This window comes from Suricata suricatta, chromosome 4 (genome assembly GCF_006229205.1).
Source record: "Suricata suricatta isolate VVHF042 chromosome 4, meerkat_22Aug2017_6uvM2_HiC, whole genome shotgun sequence".
Taxonomy (NCBI): domain Eukaryota; kingdom Metazoa; phylum Chordata; class Mammalia; order Carnivora; family Herpestidae; genus Suricata; species Suricata suricatta.
Genome location: NC_043703.1, coordinates 50332751 through 50352528, shown reverse-complemented (window position 1 = coordinate 50352528; position 19778 = coordinate 50332751). Strand labels below are relative to the sequence as shown.

Here is a 19778-nt window from a genome sequence, read left to right as displayed (position 1 = left end):
GGATGTGGAGAAATGAGCACCCTCTTACACCGCTGATAGAATGCAAACTGGTGTAGCTGCTCTGGAAAACAGTGGGAAGGTTCCTCAAAAAATTAGAAACAGAACCACCCTATGATCCAGCAACAGTACTGCTAGGAATTTAACCAAGGAACACAGGAATGCTGATGCATACAGACACATGTACCCCAATGTTTACAGCAGCACTTTCTACAATAGCCAAATCATGGAGGAGCCTAAATGTCCGTCAACTGACAAATGGATAAAGAAGTGGGTTATACATACAATGGAATACTACTTGTCCAGGAGAAAGAATGAAATCTGGCCATTTTTAGCAATGTGGATGAAATGAAGGGTATCATGCTAAGTGAAATAAGTACAGTGTGAAAGACAGATAAGATAAATTTTCATTCCTATATGAATGTTGAGAAACGTAACAGAAGACCATGGGGAGGGGAAGGGGAAAAAATAGAGAGAGGGAGGCAAACCATAAGACACACACAATACTCAGAACAAACTGAGGGTTGATGGGGGCTAGGGGAGAGGGGAAAGTGGTGATGGGTATTGAGGAGAGTACTTGTTGAAATAAGCACTGGGTGCTGTACAGAAACCAATTTGACAATAAACCATATAAAAAATATCTTTTAAATAACCACAGTTTACATTTTAAAATACTTAAAAATACTTAATTAGAAGAAATAAAACCACTCTAGAAATAAAGAAATGAGCCACACTTTAAAGAGCATCTTATCCTTGAAATGAGTTACTGAAATGTACAGAAGGAAGTACTGAGAGACACAATACAATTGGTACGAACAGTGGGGTTAAGTTTCAGGTACTTACTGAGACTCAACTTCTTGTTTGATTTCTTGCCATTCTCCATACGGGTTTGATTTTTTATGAGCTTTAGATTTGTCTTCATTCGGACCTGATGAATTTTGCTCTTGTGTATTTTTTTCTTTCTGGGTTTCTGGTTCAGTTCCTTTGTCACTATTTTTATTTTTTTCCTAAAATGTCAAAGTCACGAAATAACATACGTAAAGCAAAACTACAGGAACACAATTTAACATAGTCATGTTATTGATTTAAATAATATACATTAACCCAGTATTTTTAATTTGCACATAACAACAAATATACATAAAAAATTTTTAATGCTTGATTAGGTTTCTTACTATGTCTAAAATGATAAGTTATCATGGTCAAGGCTGATATGTATGTACATATGTATGTATGTATCCATCTATTTATTTAAAGTTTATTTATATTGAGAGAGACAGAAATAGAGCAAGTCATGAAGGGGCAGAATGAGGAGACAGAGAATCCTAAGGATTGACTCGGGGCACAAACTCAGTAACCATAAGATCATGACCAAAGCTGAAATCAAGAGTTGGATGCTTAACCACGTAAGCCACCCAGGTGCCCCCAAAGATGACTTTTAAAACAATTTAATATGATTGTATTAACATTCCACATTTAAAGACATACACTGGCCTTTTTTATACTTTCTTTTTTCTGCCTTCTCTCCTTACATATCCAAGTCATCTCCCCTTACACTGTGCCTTTTCTGAATTCAATGCCATGTCATTAAACCTTTCTATACTCATTATCTAAGTAAAGAACTCCCTCAATCTATTAGTCTTAACTGATATCTGTCTTTACATTGAGGACAGTGCCAAAGCCTCAGTGGAATCTGTAACTGCTAACTGTGAAATGAGAATAAGATACAACCTTAAGGTAGAAGCAGGTCCCATGGGAGCCTCTGTTAGGCTACCAGCTAGGGCTGGTATTTTTATGGAACTCCTTCATTTGGAATAACAAAACCCTATGATCCAGTTTAGCAAAGGGACCATGCATTAGATTTCAGCCTCTTTGCAAAATGCACAAACACATATGGTGGTCCTAGGACACTGTTCTGTTTGTAATTCTTTGAATGGATATTAACTCATTCCCTCATGCTGTTCATCATAAAACTAGGAAGCAGCATCCGCTTTTAGCTTTCTCTTCACTGTTTCCAAAGCTATGACTTCCTTTTAATAAAAGATATTTAGAGATTATAATTTATGCTTTGATTCTAATGCAATGTAATAAATGCCTCCTCCTCTAGGGCTTATACCACCTTCATTATAGTTCTCTTCCATGCTTTCTTACATGAGCTAATTACCTTCGGCTACTATCTATATACACTGATGTCTATCATGTTTTTTTTCAAACCATGTTCTTTCTATTCAACTTATCATTTTGGACCTTAAAAATTCTCTAGCCTGTTTTGTGTGCCTCAAAATCAAGAACTTTGGCTTTGACTATATTTCAGTCACCTAAAGTTATGTATTTTTCCATCACACATAGCATCTAGTAGATAGGTAGTATTCAAATATTAAACCCTCACATCTATGTTCCTTTTTAATTTGAACCATGTCATCACTCAAAAATGCCCCACCTGTGAAGTTTTAAACTCTAAAAGCCCCCTCTTCTAACCACAGTAAGTTATTCTGGCTTCCTCCCTTGCCTTCAATATACCTGTCTACAACCACATTACCATCTCTAATGGCTTAACTTCCCTTTGTGTTCTGAATTTGCTGACTTCATCATTACAGAGATCCACATCCACAGTGAATCATTTTATTTATTTTTTTTTATCATTTTTTAAAACATGGGAAGTGTATTCTTTAATCCCCATAAACTATTTTACTCATCTCCCTCCTTCCCTCTGGTAACTATCAGTTTATTCTCTATAATTAAGATTTAGTTTCTTGGGTCTTTTTTTTTTTTTTTCCCTTTGCCCATTTGTTTCTTAAATTCTACATATGAATGAAATAATATGGTATTTGTCTTTCTGTGACTTACTTATTTCCCTTACCATTATACTCTCTAGCTCCATCCATGTCTTTCAAATATCAAGATTTCATTCCTTTTTTGTGGCCAAATAATATTTCACTGTGCATATATACACATCTTCTTTATCCGTGCATCTATCCATGAGCACTTTGGGTGCTTCCATCATGTGGGTATTGCAAATAATGTTGTAATAAACATATGAGTGCATGTAACTCTGAGTTAGTGTTTTTGTACATTTTGGGTAAATACCCAGTAGAGCGATTACTGGATCCTAGGGTAGTTCTATTTTTAATTTTTTTGAGGAACCTCCCTACTGTTTTCCACAATGGCTCCACCAGTTTGCATTCCTAACAATAGTGCATGAGGGTTCCTTTTCCTCCACATCCTTGCCAGCTGTTTTTTACTGTTTTTGATTTTAGCTATCCTGAGATGTGTCAGGTGATAATCCTTGTACTTTTTATTTGCGTTTCCCTGATGATCAGTGATGCTGACAAATTTTACATCCTTCATTACAGAGCTCCATGTCTACAGGGAATCAGTTTAGAAATATTTTTTTGCTGGCTCCTTTAAGTATCTTTGTCCCTATGACTATCTACTGTATAGAACCTAAAAAGCTTCGACCCAGACTTCAAGCATTATAAGAGGGGAAAAAAAATCACAGACTTCAAGTTATATTACAAAACTGCAGTAATCAAAACAGTATGGTACTGGCACAAAAACAGACACACAGATCCATGGAACAAAAGCCAGAAATGAACCCACAATTATATGGTCAATTAATCTTTGACAAAGCAGGAAAGAATATACAATGGGAAAAAGACTTAACAATAAATGGTGGTGGGAAAACTGGTCAGCTACATGCAAAAAAATGAAACTGGACCACTTTCTTATACCATACACAAAAATAAATTCAAAATGGATTAAGAGCCTAAATGTGAAACCTGAAACCATAAAAATCCTAGAGGAGAACATAGGCGGTAATGTTTCTGGTATAGGCTATAGCAACATTTTCTATATATGTCTCCTGAGGGAAGGAAGAAATAGCAAAAATAAACTACTGGGACCACATCAAAATAGTTTCTGCACAGCAAAGCAAACAATCAACAAAACTAAAAGGCAACCTACTGAACAGGAGAAGATATCTGAAGATGACATACCCTGTAAATGGTTAATATCTAAAATACATAAAGAACTTATACAAATACCCCAAAAACAAATAAATAATTAAAAAATGGGCAGAAGAAATGAACAGATATTTTTCCAAAGAAGACATCCAGATGGCCAACAGATACATGAAAAGATGTTCGGCATCACTCATGACCATGGGAATACAAACCAAAACTATGACACCCTATATGTAGCCTGAAAATACCCTCTCTCCAGCATCCCTGAATTTTCTTCACTTCTCAGGCCAGTAAGGTCAACCATGAACCAATGCTTTTATGTCATTTTTGCCTTGCCACCTGGGCTCCTGCTAGAAAGATCACAAAAGCAGGACTAATAATTTCACATAAATGTCTGATTTTACTTTCCCGCCACAGGTGGGGACTCAATACCACCTGTGAATCCTATTACTTGGTTCAATTCATCTCATACCCCAGCTCAGTGACTGTTTCAATCCATTAATATTGTCAAGCTCCTCAAAGCTCCTCACTTTCAGCAAGCCATCTTAATTTCTTTACAAATGAGGTTACAAGGGTATTACTCTTTCAATTTCCCCCCTGATACCAACTTCTCCATAATCCTATCTTCTTACAGAAAAGGAAAAACCTTACCTTCTTATTGAAAAGGAGTTTATTCCTTGTTCAAGACCAGCCCATTTGCCTACCCTTGTTGGTATTCCCTATCTCCTTTGGAGTCCTTCTTAATGAACACATCACCACCATAAACCTCTCATGATTAAGAGTCAATGTGCAGCCATCATCCTGCCAACTAATTTCTACTTTTCACTTCATATTCAAACCATATATACACCGTGAACCACTTGTTCTTCTACTAAAATTTGAGATTAAAAAAAAATTTTTATTCAAATCCCAGTTAATACTCAGCATAATACTAGTTTCAGCTGTACAATATAATCTGAGTTCTGCCACCCAAACCCTGGTAAAATGCTAGAAGAGCTTCAAGTCCTTCTTTATTGTAAAATTCAATGGACATTTTTCTTTTCCTAGACCTAATTAATCCTTGATGCTCTCTATTCCTTTGGCTTCTTGGATTTTAAATTCTGCTTCTCTGTATAACTTTCTAGCCACTCTTTTCATTGTGGGCTCCTCTTTCCCTGCCTGTCACTGAAATGTTTAATGTTACCCAAAGTCATTTTCCTAGGTTATCTCACCCAATCTGAGATTTAAATTACTACTAGTAAGTTGATGATACTCAAATTACTAACTCTAGCCTAGATACTCAGACTTGTATGTTTAGGCAGAGATATTTCAAACTTAGAAGGTCTAAAAATGAACTCATTGTCTTGCTACCAAATGGATACTAATAAATGGAAATAACCGTCTATCCATTTGCTAAAAGTATGTCTTGGCTTTATTTCTATTTACCACCAGAAAACTGGGTAAGTCTGTCAAGCTTTAAATTGTTACAGATTTGTAAAGAATAAAACAACATACCTTAAACTTTATTTTTGGCTTTTGTGTTTCTGTAGAGGCCTCTCCTTTTTCTGCTTTCTGTTCCCCATCAGAATCACTATGAGAATCTGATGATTTAGACTCTTCTAGGGTATCAAGTGACTTTTCACTGACTTTACTAGAAAGCAGATCGCCAGAGTGTGGAATGAAATCATCAGGTTTTTCCCATCTGGATTCTATTCAATACATTTTAATACTCAGGTTATTTACTTATTACCAATTCTATTCAGAAATAACTCCCAACATAACATTCCCTCTCACTTACAATATATTACTTTTTTTATAATATATTATTAAATGACAACATTGCAACTATGTCCCACTGTCACTCATTTAAGAATAGAATTTAAAATAAGAGTTTCTAAAGCTCTTGATCTTTTATCTTTTAGAAATTGATTTCAATCTGGATTCCCTACAGGCATAACTACAGCCCCAAAGGAAAGAGACCTAAGAATTGGGCAATATCTTCTAAGGACTCTCATAACTTATACCAATATGTGATATTGAACATATATCAGATTTCCTGGAATATATTTATCACAAATACTTCCTGGGATTCTCACAAAGTAAAATCACACAGTGAAGATCTGAATGAATAGAATCTGTCATTTTTCTGCTGGGAAAAAAATAATCACTGAATTCTACTGCCATCCAGTGGTCTAGAAATGACAGCATTTCATATATCTTGTAGTTATTCTCTGTTTTTCATTTAATAAAAGGACAAGGTATTCTAAGATTTACTGCCTAACTGAGAGTTTTAAGAGTGAAAAAGGCTCTATTAATAATTATACTCATCTAGACATAAACTGGAACTGTTTGAGGGCAAACTGCAGTATTGAGTCTTTCTAAAGATAATATAGTGATATAATATAGTTGGAGAGTTGGATCTGAGTTTAATGCACGGCTTAAAAGAGGATGCTTTCTGGGGCATTTGGCTGGCTCAGTTGGTAGGGCATGCAACTCTTGATCTGGGCATTATGAGTTCAAGTCCCATGTTGGACGTAGAGATTACTTAAAAATAAAATCTTAAAAAAAAAAAAAGGATGCTTTCCAACATTAATAAAAACATTATTTCCTTATCTACATTTCTTTATCTGTATTTCACATGAGTAACAAAAAAAACTTCCGGGAAGTAAATAACTTATTAAGCACCTACTATGTACCATGTACTGTTCTGAGAACCATAGATACTTGAACCTCCTGACCCAAGACAATACATATGATCACCTCCATTTTACGTAAGAGCAACTATAGGTTTAGTGACTTCCCCACAATCATATAGCTGCTAAAAGAAGAAGCTGTGCATTAAACTCAGATCCAACTCTCTAGCTATATCATATCACTATATTATTTTGTCTTTAGAAAGGCTCAGAAAGGCTCAGGACTGCAATTTTACTGAGATAGAACGATTACTATCACTGGGCAGGCTAGGTGTCTACTTAGAGGCTAAGAAGGCATCCTCCCCCCTAAAAGATTTAATGCTATATGAGAGCTTTTGATAGTAGAAATTTAATTAAAGCCTCCCAAAGTTATATTGCTACTATATATATCTTGGTAAATTTAACAGTAGAAACTAAATACAATTACTTGATGACTCATTTTATAAAATTAAATTAGATAAAATTCCAATTTGAAAAACCTACATAATAATTAGGCAACAATAGCTAATTTTATAAATATTTATACATAACCAAAACATTATCAAATTAGTATAAGTGAAAATTTGAGAATCTCAGCCACTGCTAAAAACAGCTTGTTTTGTTTTTTAGAAAAGGAAAAGGCAAGTTGAATTAGATGGTTTTTAAAGTAACTTCCAAGGTTATGATTGTATATCTATAACAATCATGATAAAAATCAGTAATGGCAGTGAAAGTAAAAATGGTTTTTAAAATTTGTGAATGGACTATCAATTGAGAATAATAAGCAGAACAGTATATTATAAATGAGAATCTTTCTGCTTTTCTATTATTATTTTTAAATAACAAAAAGTATTATACACTTGCTATAGAAACACATTACTGAACTAAAATTCCCAAGTTCTCTTCATCAGCAGGCAACTAAGCAGTTCCAAGTACAATTTTATATAATTAGAATAATCAAAGATAATACTTACCTCCTGTTTCTATATTGTAATAGTAGGTATAACCATCTTCACTTATACCTTCTACCCACACAGTCTTCCCTACTGTCTAATGGGAGGGGGAAAAACAGCATAAACTGAAGACAATGATGTAGTTTTACTTTATTAAATAACTAAGGCAGAGTCAACTACCCTTCCTTTCCTCTAGACACCAGGAGTTAGGGGTGATAGTATTGACTATGGTCAGAAGCTTGGTTTGTGTTAATACTGAGCCGATTCTCAGGGAGAGAATATCTCACCTCTGAAATCCAGGAACAATTCTTTGCAGATGGATAGGGACATCTGAATGGCAAATGGCCATCAATCAACTGATATTTGCCCTACATGGAGTTTTTAGGTAGGTACCACTTTTCCTCTTCCACCCAGCCTTCTTACAAAAGAATTAAAGGAATAAAAGAACGAAGTGTGCAGGAGGGGCTTATTTGGAAGGAAATTAGCTTAAGACAACTCTATAAAAACCTCAGGAACCAATCAGTTTAAAGAATAAAGCAAAAACACTATCAATATGCTTCAGTTACCTTTTTTAAGTTTCCTTGAAATCCTTCAGGTCTCTCCCACTGGGATGCTTAAAGTAAAATATATTGCATGTACAAAATTTTTTTGTTTAAAAAGAATAACAACTTCAAAAAATTTGGCAAAAATTTACAAGATATTCAAGGTGTACAAAACACTACAGATCTATAATTAAAAATATAATTGAAAAATAAAAAGAACCCGTGTGTGTGTGTATATATATATATAGCCTAGTAATACTGTACAGAACACATGTGAATGATATTTAACCAAGAAGGAAAAACTGAATGAAGGATTAGAAATTACTGGTATTTCCAAAGGAATTATTAGAGCCAGATAGGGCTTCTCCTAAAGACTTCACAGAATTGAGGCTCAAAAAGTTTTTAAGTTTCTTACTTATTTTTTTTAGTAATCTCTACACCCAGTTTGGGGCTTGAATTCACAACCCAGAGATCAAGAGTCACATGGTCTTCAGACTGAGCCAAGCAGATGCCCCAGGCTTGGTTAAGTTTTGAAGAAATGAGACAGCAGTTTAACATGCTCGGGAGGGGAAAGTGAGGAATAGAAAGAATGACTCAGAAGAGGAATAAGAAAAGGATGCAGGACAAAAATAAGTATAGGTGACCCTTGAACAACAAGAGTGTGAATCGCATGGGTCCACTTATAAGCAGATTTGTTTTCAATAAATGGGACTTACGCTCTCTAGCATACAATCATGGTTCACTGCTGAACTATCTAACATGTACTTCTCTTAAGGCTCAGCGCAAACATTGAGTGATTAATACTACTACTGTGTAGTCCAATACTGAATGTGATTCTAAAAATCATAATTATAATAATACTTGTAGCCCAAGGTTTTCTTCATGGTTAACTCTAATCTCATTTCCTTTCTGATTATTTTTAACTTTTTTTCTGACTTTTCTTCTTTCCATTCTTTTAAATAAGTACTACCTGCTCTTTGTATTTCTCGTTCTCTCCTTTATCCTTGTGATCTCATATACTCCCCAAAGTCTATATTTATAGAATCAATTTAGCTCCCTAATTCCAGACTCTACCACGTGAACATTCAAGAGGTACCTTGAACCTCAACATACCAAAAGCTGAATTCATTACGTCCCACTTTAACTTACTCTATTTCTGTATTTCATACCTCAGTGACTGGCAGCATCCTCCTCCTAACCCTCCATGAGACAGCTCCAATCTATTTTTCCAGCCTCTTTCTTCTGCTAGGATATCTTCAAAGAACTATATGTTTTTACCTCCACCAGATGACTATTTCCTAAACTTTCTAACTTTTTAAACTTCGTATCATTCCACCTGTTTAGAAAGCTTGCTTTACCCTTTTTACAACCTACTATACAATCTTTTTTCAATCAAAGTACCTATAAACTGTCTGCACCATGCCCGGCACTGTGTTTGGTGCTAGGGATACAAATAGAGAATAAGACAGCAACATTCCTGATGCTCTCATCTTTTTGGTTTTTTGGGAAGTATTTATTTACTTTTGAGAGAGGGAGAATACATGTGCACATGCGGATGAAAGACAGAGAGAGGGAGACAGAGGACCTAAAGCCAGCTCCGCTGCTGACAGCAGAGCCTGATGTGGGGCTTTAACTCATGAACTATGATATGACCCGAGCCCAAGTCAGACACTTAACTGACTGAGCCACCCAGGCGCCACCCTGATGCTCTCATCTTATAAAGCAGCTCAAAAGTAATGTCTGTGATAATCTGTCAGATCTACATAATACCTCACTATTCTGAGTTCCTGTACAATCTTACTTACATCTCTATATTATAGCACTTTAAAACTCCTCCTTTTATCATGCTTACTTATTTCTAACCTTAAATTTTATGTTTCTGGAACGTAAGATGCTACATAAATGTAAAAAAAATGTATTTATTTATTTATCTATCTCAGAATTTATATGGAACAAAAATGTCCAGTACATTTAGTTTTAAAGGAAAACAAAAAGATGGTTTTTCATATTCTTGCTGGAAAACACCATTGTGTATTTTATTAGAAAGTGATATACAAAACATTAATCTGAGGTGGAGGGGGTGGTTTTTTACTAGGTCAATCAAGACAGCTACCTAAAAAAGAAAATGGCATCTGGTTCCTAGTCCACTTTTGAATAAAAAACTCTCCAAAAGTGTATTTTAAGAACCCCTCGAATTTGCAAAGTGGATCTGAAATGCCTTATTTCCATGTAAAATGCTTTATTTTCACTTAGTTCATACTTTTAGCTGGTGTTACTGAGAAAATATAAAGTGTTAACTTATTTGTAAGGAATCCATTATTAAGGCTTTAATGAAGTATGATATTAAGTCATTATGAGAATTATATATGCTTATTTGTATGCTTATTTATGATAGAGAACAAGAAAGCAAGAGAGAGAGCAAGAACGTGCAGGAAAGGGGCAAAGGGATAAAGAGAATTTCAAGAAGCTCCCCAGGCTCAATCTCAGGAACCAAGAGATCATGATCTAAACTGAAATCAAGAGTCAGATGGTTAACCAACTGGGCCACCAATGTGCCCCAAGAAGGGTACATTTTTAAAGGGCACATAATTTTTTTACTATTGTGGCAAAGATGTAAAACTACAGTCTTCCACTGCTTAACTGTTCTAATATTAACACAAAATAAACTGTCAGTTATTATTCTTTATTATTTCTAGGCCTAAATGACCTACCTCCTGTGATGAGATCATAATAGTAATGATAACCCTCAGAGGTTATGCCTTCTACCCATCTACCCTTTGAAGGGTCTTTTTTCTTCTTCTTCTTTTCCTTCTGCTGATTTGATGCAGGGGTGGGTGGGACAGTGCTTGTTACTGGTGATATGCTTGGCTCTGAAGTTTCTAAAGAAAAAGACACAAGAAAGATGAAGTACCAAAGCAACTTTTTTTCTGGTATAAAACATTAATACTGTTATTTCAATCAAAAGCTTGACAAGAAGATTCCTTTGGGAACTTCATAGATTATTATAAAGCTCATTTGGAAAACAGAGTATGTACAAATACCCAAATTTATAAAAGAGAAAAGATAAGGGGAATCTCTTCTACCAGATATTAAGACTTATTCTGGTTAATTACTTGGAAAAAAGTAAAGCTCTTCCTCCATGGTCCTTCCCATGTCTTGACATTAATCTTTCACATCAAAGATACATATGAAAAAAAATGAAGTAAATAATGTTAAACTTAACTAGATACAAATCCAAATATTTTGTATAGCAAAAATAAAATAAACAAGACAAAGAATATACTATATTAATTATAATGGAGTTAAGATTCAAAAAAAAGAATGACAAATAATATTTACAACAAATATGACACAGGGTTAATGTTCATAACAACGATCCTTTATAAACAAATCCAAATTCTAACAGAAGATGGATAGTAAGTACAAAGATAATCCAGACAATACATACATTCACCAATATTCAAAGAAACATAAATAAATATAATTTTCTTTTGTATTAGATCAGTAAGTACTGAAAAGAATAACCAAATATAGTTACTCAGTCTAATCCATTAGGTATTTACATGGGTGGGATAAGAGTAGTTTTTATGGTTTTACTTTTTGGTAAAACATTAGCCAGTTATTACCAAAGGATTTAATATATTAATTTTATTTCTACAAAACTGTAAATTAGCCCAACATTTCTAGAGACAGCTTGGTATCAGCTATCAACATATAAAATATATTCATAGTTTGATTCTGCAGTCTGACCTCTAGCAACTAGACCTATAAAAATAAATGCGAAAACATGCCTGCATAAGGGTGCTCACTGAAGCATTCTTTCTAACACTGAATAAGCAACCTAAATGTCAGTCAGGAAGAGAATTGCCACTTTTATGGCATTTTATACCATTTACTAAACACTTGTTTCATGTCTTTTATAATAAGCAGTTTATACCATTACATTATTTAGTTTTTATGAAAAAAGGCATAGAGTTAGCAAATGGCAGTTCTGGTGGATTCTAAAGCCGGTGCTCCTAACATCTCTGTAGCCTTAAAAAATAATGTATATTCTTAATTATTTAAAGGAAAAGCAGTTAATGTATCATTATAGGAAAAAGTGAGACAACCTCCAAAAAGACTATAACATAAAATGTGGAGTATAACTTAAGAAAGAAAAGTCTAAAAGTGTCTGGGAAAATCTTAAAAGCAGTTAGTTTTTAAAACTCTTTTTTCTTTGTACTGCATTATTGTACTTTTGAGGCATGTATAACCTATGTTATAAACAAGCCTACATAGGGTATACATGCCTCAAAAGTACAATAATGAACAAAAAAAAGTACAAAATATTGAACAGAAAAAATGGTATTTAAATACATTTAAATACAAAATGCTAAGATTTATTTGCTCATAGGGCAGCATAACAAAACTTCCCAATCCATGTAACTGGTGAGATGAATTTTCAACTTCTCCTCTTAAATTCTGCAGGAACACCTTCATCCTTTTTCTCCTTTAAACATACGGCTTTATTCTTATGGAAATACAGCCTCCACCCCTTCCTTTTAATTAACAATGTCTAGGGTAATATTTTTAACATGTGTATTTTTTTTAAGTTTTTTTCTTTTTATTTATTTATTTTGAGAGCGAAAGCATGAGTTGGGAAGGGGCAGAGAGAGAGAGAGAGAGGGAGAGAGAGAGAGAGAGAGAGAGAGGGAGGAGAGAATCCTAAGCAGGCTCCGTTCAGCCAGCATGGAGCCAGATGTGGGGCCTGAACCCACGAACTGTGAGATCATGACCTGAGTTTAAACCAAGAGTTGGATGCTCAACCAACTGAGCCACCCAGGCACCCCTAGAATGATATTTTCTAAGTCTGGTTACAACTGTCCTTATTTGATGAGGACAATGATAATTAACTTGTTATTCTGCTTCAAAACTTAATGGAAAGAAAGTTTTCAGAGAGTAAATAATACCATTCCATGTTGACTATCTCAACATAATGCAAGATCAACAACTGGGACTGCTATCTACCTGGTTTAAGGACAGTGGACTGGTCATGGAAGGAATGTTGACAGAATTGTTTCCGAGTAAAGCCTAAATTCATTGACAAGATACATACACTCTACTTAAATAAAGGCCTTTTATCTGGAAGTGAGTTATCCTCAAACCTTCAAATTATTTACCTCCTTGCTGGTGACCATGGGGTAAAAAGGATGGTCACATAAGGTAAAAATCCTTATATAAGGATTGTATGTAAACTGGTCCAACCACTATGGAGAACATATGGAGGTTCCTCAAAAAAATAAAAACTGATCTAGCTATAGATCCAAAGGAAATGTAAACAGGATTTCAAAAAGATATATGCATTCCCACACTTACTGCAGCATTACTCACAAGAGCCAAAGTATGGGAATAACCTAAATGCCCATCAACAGGTGAATGGATGAAAAAAGAGGTAGTATATATACACAATGGGATACTATGCAGGCATGAGAAAGGAAGATATCCTGTCATTTGCAACATGTATGTACCCTGAGCATAATATGCTAATAAATGAGGCAAGTCAGACAAAGAAAAGACAAGCATACTGTACAGTATCACCTGTATGCAGGATTTAAAAAAGCCAAACTCATAAAAAACAGAAAGTAAAACTGTTGGCAGGGGGGGTTGGCAGGGTTAAGGCTGATATTGTTTAAGGGTACAAACTGGCAACGGGTAATAAGTACATAAACCACAGAGATTTAATGCATGGTACAATGAATATAGACAACAAATATTGTCATTAGGTAATGTGATAAATACTAATGTGGCAATCACGTTATATAAAAATATATCAAAACAATATCTGCATACCATGTGATACCACATGTCAAATTTATCCAATTAAAAAAAAAATCTACCTCCTACTGGTAAAATCAGTAAATTTGTCCACAAAAGGCTCATTCACTATAACTCAACTATATAAACAAACATAATTTATAGTTTTGACTATATAGGTAAAGTGAACAGGGGTTATAATGCAAAGCTCCTTTTTTAATGAATAGTTCCTTTTAGTCAAATACTGAAAACACTCAATTGTCTCTGAAATTAACACTGATCTAAAACAACTAGGAACTAGCTACCAAAATAGTATGGTTGTGAATGAAGGTGTTAAAAGATGAAGATTTATTTTAAAAAATTTTTAAATGTTTTATTTTTGAGAGACAGGGAGAGATATCGTGAGCAAGGGCAGGGTCAGAGAGAGAGGGAGACATAGAATCTGAAGACAGGCTCCAGGCTCTGAGCTAGCTGTCAGCACAGAGCCCGACGCGGGGCTTAAACCCACGAACTGTGAGATCATGACCTGAGCCGAAGCCAGCTGCTCAACCGACTGAGCCACCCAGGCACCCCAAAAGAGGAAACTTTAAAGTTAAACAAAGTGCAGGAATAAAGTCCCACAGTCTAAATACAGCTATGGTGCATAGGAAAAGCACTAAGAGTATACCCTGAGTGTATAACGTCTTTATGGAAACAATAAAAGCTCACTTAGCATGACCTCTGATGTTAGTTTTAAAACATGCTGGCTGCTTTTTTACCTGACTCTAAGCCAAGTCTTTTCAAATCCTCTTGGTATGCTTTCAGGGCAGCTTCCTCCATTGCGGCAAACTCCTTTGATGCCTTTTCTTCTTCCTTTGCCTTATCCAGGCTTTTCTGTTTAATCTATGGAAGACACACAGAAAAGTGAAAGCCAGAAGAAGGACTGATATTTACATAGAAAAATTAGCAAAGAAAGAAATAAACTAAATTACCTCACTGATCCTCTTTGCCACATTTTCTTTATGATTCTTTCCTCTTTCATGAAATTCAACACTCTTGAAAATGAATAAAAGAGAAAATGAAAAGGAAAGCTACATAAACATCATAATATTCATAGTAAAGTAACAGTAAACATGGGAATGGAACATAGCAAAATTGAAATAAAAAAATGATTGACAGAAAAAAGACAAATAATTTTAAAACAAATTAGAACTTTTTATCAAATGATGCTAGGGAACTGAACCATGTTATTTATTACTATACACACTGACCCGGTTTTCTTTGGTGCTTAAAATAAACTACGATGACCATATCAATGAAGAAAAATACAAAATACCGTGGATGACTAATCTAGTGAGTATGATTGTAATGAGGGCTCAAACAAAACAGGAAGAGTAGTGGGGAAAAAAACTTCAAGAAAACACCTCTCAACATAAAATATCAAAATCAGTAAGTTGCTAGAATTTGTACTGCTCTATTTGCCATGTTAGGTAAGGGACATAGAGAATAAACAATAATCCTTAGAACCTTATTCCTCCAAATTGGGAGAAAAGTAGACAGTAAAAAAGTCCTCCCAAATTGTAAATACTTTTATAGAATGTGGTAATGGTACAAAATGTAAAACTCCTGTGGAGGACAATTTGGCACTATCTACCAAATTTGGCTACTGGAATAAAGAACAAAGCTCCCTGTATGGAGAAAGCTCCAGGATCTACTGTTCAATTAAAAAAACAAAACAAAACCAACAGAAACCACACTAAACTATGAAGGATAGTGTATATGGTATCCTACATTTCATGTATATTGGAATAAACAATGGAAATAAATAAACAATGGAAAAATTAGACAAGAAAATGAAAAAAGTGGTAACCCACAAACAATGATAGTAACTGAATGGGACAGTGGAATGAATGAATATTACCTATTTAAAACAGCCAGAAATGCTCCCTAAATTACAAATGTCTGGTTATATACAATAAGAAATTTTGGGTAAATTTTCTACAATTCACTACAGTGAATTCCTCTTTAAACAGTAACACTGTAAAACAAATGTTCATCTTCTATTTTTCATATATTGATTTTCCTAAATTATACCACTCAAAGAATATTAAAGGCCCATTCAAAAGAAATTAATTGTTTCTAATTAAAGGTTAAATCAATGTATGTTAACAATCCAAGGATAAGAAAGACATCCTAGAATAGATTATTTACCCTTTATGACTCCTAAAATTCACTGAACTGCCTGGGTAGCTGAAGAGAAGATAAACTACCAGTGACTTACATAGATTTCAAAATTTGTGGCATTTATGTGTAAGGAAGGTCTAAGTTAAACAAGATAGTTGAAAACTTTAGCAACTACTCAAAAGCCCATATACTACAACAAAACCCTGAAGAAAAATACACCCAAATTCCTTGTAGACAGTAGTAAGTATCTACCAAAGATATACAACACTGCTAAAGATGGGGCTACTATTTTTTTGTGCATGGAACTCTATCAAGTAAAAAGGATATGAATATATACTTCAAAGATACACTGCCACTTATGTATTACATACATACTGCCATGACATGCTTTTGAGGGGGGAAAAAATCAGTGATGCTTTATGTCTTAAAAGTTTAATCTAGATTAAGAGATAGAAGAGTAAAGTGCTTAACTGAGCTATTCTCATATTCCATGAAAGAGGTAATGATATTCTTTAAAATTAACCATTTGTAGCTATAAAGTTTTGTAAATATATTTATTTTAGAACAGAAAAGATACAAGATAAACTACAGTAATGTTCCTTTTTACATATTAAGGGCTTTGCCCTTTTATGTTTCTTTGTACATGACAGTATTACAAACAACATCATAAGATGGATAAACATGGATGAGATTACCCACTCAATGTCCATTTCCTGAATGACACTGAAGGACCAAAGAGAAATAATTTGGTTTAATATATAATCCAATTTAAGCTGATAAAAAAGGAGGTTCAGAGCTCTCCTACAAGAAATGACAACAGAAATCCTTCAATGTTTTGAAAAATCAAGAGCAATGTATATGAAGGTGCTAAGTAAATACTGAGTTTAGACAAAAAGGAACACTGAATAAAACATTAAATTCTTATAGTGTAATTATCATACAGGCCTATTGTCTGCTATCCAACACTTGCAGTAATCACAGAATTTCTTTGGTTGCGACTTCCAGTAGTCTGCCCTGAAAATGGGAAAAACAAGTCTAAGATTATTTATAAAAAGGTAAAATTGTGCATGCTTTGTATCTTCTTAGTTTTGATATATAAGCCCCAGTCACTGAATCCTGTCTTGTTACACACATTACCTTGCTTTATTATTTATCTCACTGCAGCAGTTAGCCGAAATTGTTGCGAGTAAGAAAGAAAAAGTCTGCACCAAATTTAAAACTCCTTTACCTAAAATTACTTTTAAAAAGTTCTGTTTTTTCATTTGCCACTGTCCTCACTAGAAATAAGGCACATCTTGGAAAAGATTTATCTTCTTTACGTCTTTCTGGCATTTTGGGAAGTTGCTGTAATGGGAGGCCTGAAAAAACTCAAATTTGCTCTAAATCAAGTTATTTCCATTAAAAGAACAATGAACAAGGCTCCTCTGGTGGGAGACTGTGGTTCCTCCGAGACTATCAGTTAATATAACTTATTGTTGAGCCTCAAGGCTAGAAAGAGTTGGAAAAGCCAAGACTTAAAAAAAAAAAAAAAAAAAAAAGACTTCGCGCTAGCCAAGACTGGCCGTTTCTACCAGGCAGAGGAGGCAGCCGTGGCCCACGTCCAACCCTAAAGTTTCACAACACCCCACGTTCAAGCGCTACGGAATCGAACAGGGTGCTTGCGACCCCCAACTGTGCAAGTGGGCACCCGGGTGCTTCGCGGGAGGCAGTCCAACCTCAACAGGCCGCCAGCCTCCTCCCGAAGCCCGTGCTTCAGGCCTCCAGGGCGCTCCGCGGGGTAGCATTTCTACGCGCCCGGAGAACCGGCCCGGCCGGTCTGGTGCCGGTCCCGAGCGAGTTAAGAACACCTCCGTCACGCCTCCAACCGAAAGGAGGAGCTGGGGAGGGATGGTGGTAGAGGGCGAGACCCGCGGAGAAAGGGCCGTCCAGAGAAACAACACAGCGTTGTTTAGAGCCTGAGACCCGACTCACATGACTGGACCAGCCGCTCCCCGCGTCGCCCCCGGGTCCGGCTCGAGCTCGTGCTCCCCACGCGGGGCGAGTTGAGGCCCGGCCCGCACCAAGGCCCACCCGAGCCTCCAAGCCCGGACACCTCCCTCTTTCCCCAAGACCAGTGTTCCACGGTTCCCAACTACGGATGCCGAGGCGATTCAATCCGCGTTCGAGATCTCCTCCTCTTCCCCTCCCCCTACAGGGGCGGTACTCCGGGCTCCTGAGAGGTGGGGTCGGTATAAAGGGGTTGAGGTCACCGAGAAGGGGTGAAAGCGCGACGGGACCTGAGCCGAAAGACAGGAACCTCACGCCTCAAGTCCCCGCATCATCCCGCCTTCACTCTCTTTCTTCCCCTGGGATCCAGAACCTCCACCCTTCTTCTAGGCTCGCTGGCTCGTAGCCAAGTAGCTCGCGCGCCGCCTCCGCCCCGAACGCAAACAGCTGTTCCCCGAGACGTCGCCGCCCTCAACTTTGCCAACTAGTCCGCACGCACTTTGACCAGCGGAGAAACCCGGACCTATAGGCTGGGGGCTGTTGGCGGAGTTAAAAAAAGAAAGGTGAAACAGCTGGTTTCGAGGCCGCGAGTTGCTGGGCTTTGCCTCAGAACTTTCCGGAGGCGGCGGAGTGGCCCCGCCCCGCCCCCGCGACGCCCGCGCGCACGGGCAGTGCTAGTTTCTTCGCTCGGAAAGCGCGTGGGCAGCAGCGGCGGCGGCTCCAGCGGCGCAGAGGCGGCGGGGGGAGCGGCGGTTCGGGAAAGTGGAGCTGTGGCAGCGGTAGCGCCTGCGCTTGTCAGGTGAGTCACGGCAGTGTCCCTACCAGCACTTCCCATATGGTCTAGCGGTTAGGATTCCTGGTTTTCACCCAGGCGGCCCGGGTTCGACTCCCGGTATGGGAACGTCGCAGTCTCTTTTTCTTTCTTTTTTTTAAACCGAATGAGAACTCACTTATTTTATTTCCAATACTTCTGGCTCTCTTCTTGTCTCCTTCTCAAGACGAGTTTGTGGAAAAACGAGCAGTAGTGTAGTTGTTAGCGACTCCGTGACCCGTGCTGCGTCGGATGGGCTGGAGGAGCGAGTGCGCTCAGGGTCCCTCGCCTCCGTCCTCTGGCTGGCGGGGCTGAGCCGCTGAGAAGGAGTTTCACTTCTCCAGGGGCTGCCCGCACGCTCCTCCGCCCCTGGTCGTCCTTTCCCAGACGCTGGGGAGGTGATGATTAACTCTGGCCTCGCCTTATCTCCTCCCAGCGCCCCCCTAGGGCCCACACCCTACGCGGTCGCAGTTTTCCGATCGTCCCAAGCGACGTGGGGGCGTGTTCGTCCCCTGTCCTCCGCGCCGGGAGCCCGCGACCCAGTCGGAACCCTGTACTCCTTCCGCCGGCTGTTCACGGGAACCCCCACCGTCCCCTGGCCCAAAGCCGCCTGTCTCGGGGCACGCGGCGGCGTGGCGGTCTAGCGAGCTTCGGTGGCCGCGGGCGCGCTTTCCCGTCCGCGCGGCTGCCGGTCACCGGCCGCGTGTGCACCCGGCTGTCCCGCAGCGGCCAGCTCGTCCCAGCTTGACCTCGGGGGTGCTGGTCGCAGCTCAGAAGAGTACCGCGGACTCCAGCGCCACAGGCTCGAGTGCCTGTCTCAGCCCGGGCAGGGCTCTGGGGAAGGGAATGCGTCCCCCCACCCCCAACCAGCCCCGCTTTAAAGCGCGCGCGCGCACACACAACACACACGCTGCGGAGCA

At 37.7% G+C, this 19778-nt stretch overlaps 2 protein-coding genes and 1 non-coding gene across 5 annotated transcripts in view; 2 read left to right on the top strand and 1 right to left on the bottom strand.

Annotated features, from left to right (window-relative positions):
* Positions 1-18191, bottom strand: part of WBP4 (WW domain binding protein 4) — a 59251-nt gene extending 41060 nt beyond the window's left edge. The window contains exons 1-9 of one of the 3 annotated variants that reach the window (XM_029936651.1): positions 18033-18191; positions 17003-17075; positions 14870-14932; positions 14657-14780; positions 10817-10984; positions 8130-8176; positions 7585-7660; positions 5454-5647; positions 841-1004 (exon numbers count right to left, since the gene is read on the bottom strand). In XM_029936651.1, coding sequence (XP_029792511.1) covers positions 841-1004; positions 5454-5647; positions 7585-7660; positions 8130-8176; positions 10817-10984; positions 14657-14780; positions 14870-14932; positions 17003-17075; positions 18033-18034 — 911 coding nt within the window. In that variant the 5' untranslated portion in view covers positions 18035-18191. Of the gene's footprint in view, positions 1-840; positions 1005-5453; positions 5648-7584; positions 7661-8129; positions 8177-10816; positions 10985-14656; positions 14781-14869; positions 14933-17002; positions 17076-17289; positions 17760-18032 lie in introns of those variants that run through there. The other 2 variants (XM_029936650.1, XM_029936652.1) reach the window with 2 other exon arrangements.
* Positions 18192-18316: 125 nt separating this feature from the next.
* ELF1 (E74 like ETS transcription factor 1) overlaps positions 18317-19778 on the top strand; it is a 109583-nt gene continuing 108121 nt past the window's right edge. Inside the window, exon 1 of the mRNA XM_029936647.1 lies at positions 18317-18846. The gene's annotated coding sequence lies outside the window, so the exon portion shown is untranslated. The remainder of the gene's footprint in view (positions 18847-19778) is intronic.
* On the top strand, positions 18877-18948 carry TRNAE-UUC. The gene has a single exon. It is a non-coding gene; the product is annotated as a tRNA-Glu (tRNA).